The sequence below is a fragment of the Vombatus ursinus genome, unplaced genomic scaffold, assembly GCF_900497805.2.
Source record: "Vombatus ursinus unplaced genomic scaffold, bare-nosed wombat genome assembly UNPS02014959.1, whole genome shotgun sequence".
In the NCBI taxonomy this organism is placed as follows: Eukaryota; Metazoa; Chordata; class Mammalia; order Diprotodontia; family Vombatidae; genus Vombatus; species Vombatus ursinus.
In genome coordinates this window covers 16,471,193-16,479,443 of record NW_020954737.1, presented here as the reverse complement: position 1 = coordinate 16,479,443, position 8,251 = coordinate 16,471,193, and the positions used below count along the sequence as shown (strand labels likewise).

At 40.6% G+C, this 8,251-nt stretch overlaps 1 protein-coding gene across 1 annotated transcript in view; it reads left to right on the top strand.

Moving 5' to 3' along the window:
• Window positions 1–460: 460 nt before the first annotated feature.
• Window positions 461–8,251, top strand: part of RBP1 (retinol binding protein 1) — a 41,765-nt gene continuing 33,974 nt past the window's right edge. Inside the window, exons 1-2 of the mRNA XM_027845238.1 lie at window positions 461–851; window positions 1,492–1,670. Of these exons, the coding sequence (XP_027701039.1) occupies window positions 779–851; window positions 1,492–1,670 (252 nt within the window). The 5' untranslated portion in view covers window positions 461–778. The remainder of the gene's footprint in view (window positions 852–1,491; window positions 1,671–8,251) is intronic.

Below are 8,251 nucleotides of genomic sequence, written 5' to 3'. Positions count from 1 at the left end.
AAGCCTTAAGCTTCCCCTCTTATCTGGCAATAAACTGACTAGCAATTTACAGCCAGCCTCTCTATTGCAGTCTTACAAAAGGCTGAGAATTGCTTCTTTCTCTAATAACTGAAGCAACAAAGACCTCCCTTCTCCCTTTCCCCCCAACCAATCAATGGGTGGGTTTTTTTTTCTTTCTGGAAGTCCTCCTAGCATCATGACTTAAGAATAGTCTAAGAAGCTCTGGAAATTATATGAAAGATTCAACAGTAACCCTACCCCCAGTTTTTACTGGGCCTCAGTATTCCCAGTTAGAAATAATGCCTTCTACTTCTTTCCCGGGCTCGGCCCACCCCCTTCCCCCGCTCCCTGCTTTTTTTTTCTTTACTGAGAAATATAATTGAAGCAAGGCACACTTAGGTTGCCAAAGCACCCCTGGGCAAACTGGGCCGGGCATTTCGATTCCCTTCCCCGCCCCTTCCCCTATTAAGGAGGGAGGAGCAACTCCATTAAAAAGGATGGTGGCTAACCAGTGATTGATCTTCTAGGCTTTGTGTGGGAGGTTTAAATCAAGCTGTCGTGTCATTATAAAGCCGAAGGAGACCGCTTTGTTAGAGGATTAAATGGTAGCACTTGAGCGGTAATCGGATTAAAGGGACTTGCAACCCGAGTGCAGGCCCTTGGAGAGCTGATAAAAGCAAGTCTGAGCCGCGTCCCGCCTGCCACATCCCAGAGAAACCAAGCTGCGGGGAGCAGACCCTTTCTGATCTGAGGCATCTGCAGTTTGCTGACACCTGAAATGCCTGCCGATTTCAATGGTTACTGGAAAATGCTGAGCAATGAGAATTTCGAGGAGTATCTGAAAGCCCTGGGTAAGATAGTTCGCCTGCTATTTTGTTAATAATCAAAGCGCCACTTAGGGTGAATCTGTGCGGAATTGTCGGGCGAGCTCGCAACAGTGTATTGGCCCGAAACACAATCCTTTGTTGAATCGAACACAGCGTGGTTGAAAAAAGTAACTCGTAGGTCCGCGGCTCGAGATGATACAGTAGCACTTTTAAAGTTTACTTCTCCGCGGGTTGGAACACAAGGGAGTCCAGGAACTGAGATTTGCAAAGACAGCAGAAACCGAATTTGCAGCAAGGTCTTGAGGTGCTGCAGATTTGAAGAGAAATTAAATTTTGTTGGGGTTAATTAGTGACAAATATCTGGATGCATGCCGGAGGAGATTGGTAATTTCGTTAGCAAAAAGTGAACACGGTTGTTGGTTTTTTTTTTTTTAACTTTGTTAATGCCCCGCTGGAAACATTGCTGGTGCAACTTTTGGAGGTGGTTTAAACATTAAAAAAAACAAAACAAAAAAAAAAAACCTTTGATTGCACAATGCCCGTGAAGAACTCTCGGTGTGCTTTCACTTTATGGTAGTCCACCTCTGGACTTCCAGGAAAGCGTATTGAAAATTTTCTTGTAAACTCTTCCTCTCTCCACCCATTCTCCCCTTGCCCCCTGCAGATGTCAATGTGGCTATTAGAAAAATCGCCTGCTTACTCAAACCGGACAAAGAGATCGTCCAGAATGGCGACCATATGATCATCCGCACTCTGAGCACTTTCAGGAACTACATCATGGAATTCGACGTAGGGCAGGAATTTGAGGAGGATCTGTCTGGCGTGGACGACCGCAAATGCCTGGTGAGGATGAGAGTTACTCAACTCCGGGATCCGATTGTTTGCCTCGGATCGCTCCGGGTTTCAGGGCCCTGGATTTGAGCTAGGGAGTAGGTGGGAGGGAGTGTTTACTGAGATGCTCTCTTTCTACTCTGCTTTGATAAGGGCACCATCTCAGGCCTCCTCTCCCATTCCTATGCGCCTGCTTGTACTTTCATTTAAAATCTACCCCTTTACTACCAAACTAATAGTAAGAGGTTTTTATTTTTAATAGACTTTAGTTAAAACCAAATGCCCCATTCGAATTTGCTTTCAGCATAAAATAAACCACAGTAATAAACCAAGGGAAGGAAAAACAAAAGATATCGACAAAAAAGGTTGAAGAAACAAGCCGCAATAAAGGTTCCCATCTCGATCCCCAACAATACTTAGCCCCTCTTGCTCTGTATTGCCTTACTCTCTCTTACAAGTGAAGGAGAGGGGGTGGAGGGCTTCTTTAGAATTGCTGGCAGTGAACTCTTACCCTCAGGCAACCTTCCCTATAAACCCACAAAGCCACCAAACATTCCTGACATTGGTGCCAAACAAACTCCTCCCTTCCACCCCTAGCTGTCTGGGAAATCAGTGACCATTAGGACACCAATTAGTGGCAGTACAACAGACTAGAAGGCCATTTCTAGAGTTCAAGGCTGGATGCTGCTGGTTTCCTGGGGTCATTCAGAGGTCAGAATGCTTTCCTCCCATTAACTCCCTCGGCCTCTGGAAACTAGTCTGTGACACTTGTAAAACCCAGACCTGGCGGCTTGTAGGCCTGAGGGAGGATGAGTCCAAGTGGACTCATCCAAATCTTTTCACTGTTGGCCTCTAGAATAAACAGGAAGTGTAAGATCCCTTCTGGCCATATATAAATCAATATGTGTTAAGTACTGTGAAGATTTTTCTTTAAATAACTTTGAGGTGCCTTAAAAAGTGTGCTAGATTTGAAGTTGGATTCAAATCCTGTTTCTGTCATTTACTACCTGTATAACCTTCAAAAAGTGAATTAACCTTCTTGGGCCTCATTTTAAAAAATGAGGAGATTGGATTGGATGATTTCTAAGGTTCCTTCTAGCTGGAAATTCAGCTACAGTCCTTTCCTAAAGCTGACTCTTCAATTGGAACACATGATAGATTATTGTTGAGAATAAGCAAAACTTCAATGCTCTTTGGATCTCCTGTGAAAGCGGCAATAATAGAAAGGGGAGAGAAGCTTAGCCCCTTTGACTTTGGAAGGATAAGTACTATACTGTTTTATACTAACTTCATATCTGCCATATTAATTAGAAGGTAGATTAGTACTATTTTTATTCCTTTCTCATCTTTCCTCCCTTTCCCCTCAAGGGAGTAACAATATTGTACTTTGTATTTTGATGCTCTCATCAGTTTCTCTACTGATTCATCCTGTGTAATTCTTGCCTATGCTCTTCCATGAATCTTACAAAGATCTACTCAGTGCTAGAAGCCTTCTTCTACATCTCTTAATATTTCATGAATACCAGGGCAACACACTCAGGATGTTCATCTGTTAGCCTTTGTCACCTACTTGACTAGTCATGCATATCCTTGATGTCTTTTTATCTACTTCTTGAATGCTAATGTGTTCAGGCCTACTAACTACAATGGATATTTCAGCATCATCCACTGAGTCACCGGAAATTGATTCTCAAAAGATCATGATGTTTCATGATTCATAGCTATGTTGTATCACCAGAGGACTATTGGTGTTGAAAATAGGTACTTTCAATCAAGGAGCCCATGAGATCATTACAAGCACTGTGTAATTTCCCAAATCCTTTCACTTCTGGGCCCAGCTCACTGTTCATGTGCAATGTCTATCCAAGATATATGTCCTGACAGACTAAGTCAATGGGCTGCCTATCTGATTGCATGCTATAATCTGGACAATACATGTGTTCTCCGTCCACTGGTTTTCTCCTAGGTGATTGCTGTGCTGGGGAGATTTCTTTTGAATAGCTTTGAATCTCAGATGAAACCCTGTTACTGCAGGACTTGATGCCATGAGAACAATGTTATCCCCAAACAAGATTGAAATGCTTTTCCTTAAAAGAAAACAATGTCAGTCAGTCAGTCAGTCAAACATTTAAGTGCCTGCTATCTGTCAGATACTAAGTGCTGGGAATACAAAGAAATGTAAAAGACAGTTTCTGCTCTCAAGGAGTTCACCATCTAATGCACGAGACAACCTGTAAATAACTACATACAAAACAAGCTACACATAGGAAAAATTGGAAATAATGGACAGAGGGAAGGCACTAGAATTAAGAGGGATTAGGAAAGGCTTCTGATAAATATTGGAATTTTAGCTCAGACTTGAAGGAAACCAGGGAAATGCTTTGAAATGTAGAGCAATATTATTATATAGTATTTTATTAGGTCTCTACTGTATGGTAGGTGACAGGATATACAGAAGATGATCCTGCATTAAAGGAGTTCCCAAACTAATTGGGAATGTTTTATACATTTGAAACAATAAGAAAATAATACCAGACATATTTAAGTACTTAAGAGCTTATGTGCACTCAAGGAATTCAGAGGACAGGACAATCAACTAGAGTTAACATAGTTGAGGCAAGGCTTCTTCTTGGAGGATGTAGTATCTGAACTGTCCTGGAAAGATTTAGAGAAGGGGTCTGAGGGCTGTTCAGACACTCTTAACATGCTATGATCAGGGAATAGAATGGAAAGCCACATTGGAACATAGCAGAGATAAGGTTAAAATGGTTCTACAGTTCTTGGAAAGTTGAACAGAAGAAAGAGTCCTTACTTGATTCAAAAAGAGTTTTACAATTTTTAGGTTGGTGATGTTGTGTAATGTGGTTGGGAGAGGGAGAGAAGGGAAATTTTAGTGAACAAAAAAAAATCATCATGAGTCAACAGAGCAGCATGGCAGCTAAAAAAGCTAAGATGGACTTTATACTGAAAGAAGCATAGTGTTTAGGCAAAAGTCTTGCACTGGTTACCCCATTGTAGTCTAATGTGTTCACCCCATTTTAGGAAGGATGTTAAGCTGAAAGAGCAATGAAAGGAGAATAACCAGGACTTTGACAAGCCTTGAAATTATCTGATAGAAAGGTTGCTCAAAGAAACTAAGGCTTTTTATTTAGCTTGGAGGAGAAAACATTTTAGTGGGGATATTGTAGCTGTCTTCAATTCAACGAACACTCTAAGCACCTGCTTTGTGCAAAATACTATGTGGAGTATCCAATGGGCCATCATATGGGAAAGGGATTTGATTCTTTTTCTTCTTGGCCCCAAAGGGCAGAACTAGCAGCAATGCATAGAAAATAATTTCAGTACCAGGTAAGGAAAAGCTTCCTAACAATTGGAGATGTCCAACCAGGGTGACATTCACTAGAGGTCTTCAAGTAAAGACTTCATGGTCATTGAGTAGGGATGTTGTAGAAGCAAGTGCCAGTACTGGTGTGAGTTGGATTAGACAGATGACTTCCTGAAACTCCTCCAAGTTTTGTCCTTCTGTGAGGCAGAGATGAGAGTTTGTCTTGAGGAGTGGAGGGGCAGTGGGAACGGAGAAGAAGCAGGAAGATAGAGTTTTATTATCCTTAAATAAATGATGGTGAATCTCATTCCATTAGCAAGCTTCTTTTTTATTGTTTTTATTTAATTTTTTATCTCCCAACCTGATTTATAAATTCCTCCAGAACACATGTGTTTAACATAAATTTAAAAATGACAATTACCCAAGGATCATTCCCATTTTTTTTATTAATTCATTAAGTGTCTATAACATATACACAAGGCATACTGCTAGGTATTGAACATTTGAATATAAAAATAACATAACATACTCATGGCCTTCAAGGAGCTTATTTCCTACTATATTTGGAGATGGGGTAAGGGAAAGAGATGCTACATGAACATGGTTACATATGATACAAGTAGGGAGCAATACAAAGTGCCTTAGGAAAATCTGAGGACAGGGTATCATATTACAAATGATTTGCAAAATTTTAATTAGATTTTAAAAAACAATGACTTGTCATGAGAAGGATAGTTTATAACTATACTGTCCTAGATTGTCATCTGCCTAGGACTGGATTACTATTAAGTGCTCAATGAATGCTTGAAGTTAAAGTAAAAGATGCTGGGAGAAATTTTATGATGTTGTATTCATTGTGGCCTCAAAGACTTCTGGTTTGCCCAGAATTTGATAAATAGGAAAAGATCATCCTGGCTGCTTTTTGGCCAGGGCTTGTCTAGGTAAAAATTGCAATGGATACAAAGCGAGGGGGATGAGGAGGAACCGACTGAGAGCTTAAATCCAGGTACTACAAATGAGGTGATCCTGAAAGCCTCTGAAAGGAGGAGTTTGCATGAAAAATGAATAGGGACTATAAGGTGAAGCTCTTAGTCTTGAGACTATGGGGAGGTCTGAACCACCAACTGTTCTGAATGAGTTGGGCATGCCATTGGTATAGATTTTAGCTCTGAACATGGTTTGTTTTTTTTCACATCTGTGAATATGGAGGACCTAAAGAGCCAAAGTCAGAGCCACACAGCTTAGGGGACTAATTTATAGTACCTTGGTAATCAATGATTTCTGTTAAAAAGTTAAGTCTATAGGAGAAAGGAACCAATTGCACCCACTCATCTACCCAACTCTGGAACTATAGTGCTGGGGAAGGAGCATTGAGGCATCAGTGCCTGTGCTGGGGCTAACGTTAACCTAGGAACATGACTTTTGGAATTTTGTCCTGTCCTTACCTTAGATGTGGTGGTTTTAACAGAATAACCTATGAGCACTTCACAGTTTGTCAATAGCTACCCCTTGGAATATAATTTCATACCCACTTGTTTAAATTGCCCTAGGTTTGAGTGGAGAGGCAGCATGGTATGGTAGAAGGAGTAGTGAATTTGGAATCTGGGTCCAAATCTTGGTGGTAATCCTTTTTGCCTGTATATTTTCTGATAAATAACTTCTCTTGGCTTAGATGGCTTCATAGTTCCCTTCTAGCTCTACATCCAATGATTTCCCTTAGCAATATTTTGTGCCAACTAGAAGGTGGGCTCCTCTCAATTAATGCCTCTTGGCTATATATAAAATACTGGAAGGAAAGTGTCCATACAGGGGTGTGCTAGAGCCAGCTTGTCAAATTAAATTGCCATAGTTAAATTTTTAGTGTGAGCATTTAGACCTTGGAAAACCACTAACACTACAAACTAGCACCTGATTTATCTTGTTGATTGTCTGGACCAGAAGTATCAAATAAGCAGCCACCAACACTCTAGAGTGAGAGCTGAACCAGATTAAAATATAATTGGGAAGTATTCAGTGACATGAACAAGAATAGAATACAGATTATGTTAATATGTGATTTTCTAAGTCAATGTGCTACTGCAGGGATCTTAATCGTATAGTTTACTGGCCCAGTTTCTAGTTCAGTTTGACACCACTGGTCTATACTTAAGGAAAGAGAGAAAATATTAAAAATGTGGATTAAATTTAAAAATATATCTTGTACACATCCCCTTCCCCCTCCTAATTGTAAAGTATTTACCAGTACATCACTGGGTGCATGTCTCTTCTGTTGGAGAAACTCTGTTGTCCAAATGATGTCTCCCTACTTTCAAACATGAATAGAGCTCTACACTTGGAATCAAAGAATATTGGGTTTCAATCTCACTTCTGATTCTTATCAGCTATATGACCCTGGGCAAGTCACTTAATTTCTGAGCCTCAAATTGCTCAAGGCACAGTGGAACAAACCCTGGCTCTTGAGTCCAAGGACCTGTATTCAAATTCAGCATTTTTGGTTGATATCTTTATGACTCTGAGCAAGCTGTTAAAATTTCTTGGGCCTTAGTTTCCTCATCTGTGAACATTGAGGCCTCTAAAGCTCTAGATCTACAACCTTATGATCTAAATCAAGCAAAAATGTCTTTAAAATATTAGGCAGAGATGGTTCTCATGAAAGATCTAGGAGGCTCCTTTGTTGTTCAGTTGTCTCAGTCGTGTCAGACTCTTCATGACCCTATTTGGGATTTTCTTGGCAAAGATACTGGAATGGTTTGCCATTTCCTTCTCCAGCTTATCCATAGATGAAAAAACTGAGGCAAACAGGATTTAAGTGACTTGCCCAGGGTCACACAGCTAGTCAATTCCTGAGACCAAATTTGAATTGGGAAGATGAGTCTTCCTGACTGCAGGCCTGGTGCTCTATCTGCCGCGCCACCTACTGGGCCCTCTTACTCTTCCTTAATATACTGGTTTTGCAAGTCCCTTAGAGCCCAAGAAGAAGAGAACTGTTTCTCCCTGTGATGATATGAATCACTTTGCCAGGCTGGCATCAATCCACTTAATGTCCTGGGCATCCTCACTGTGATACATGAAGAAGAAAATAAAGAGATGAGGGCCTATTAGTTGGTGTTTATTAATGAAAATATGCGTTTGAAAAACTGTCATGTTTGACTTCCTTTTTGGACTAAATCTCTAAGGCAGAGGCATCTAACACATACTACATGCAGCCCACAACACTCTGCAGAGCTGCTGTGTGAGATTAAAATGGAATTGGTAAATATTAACGAAA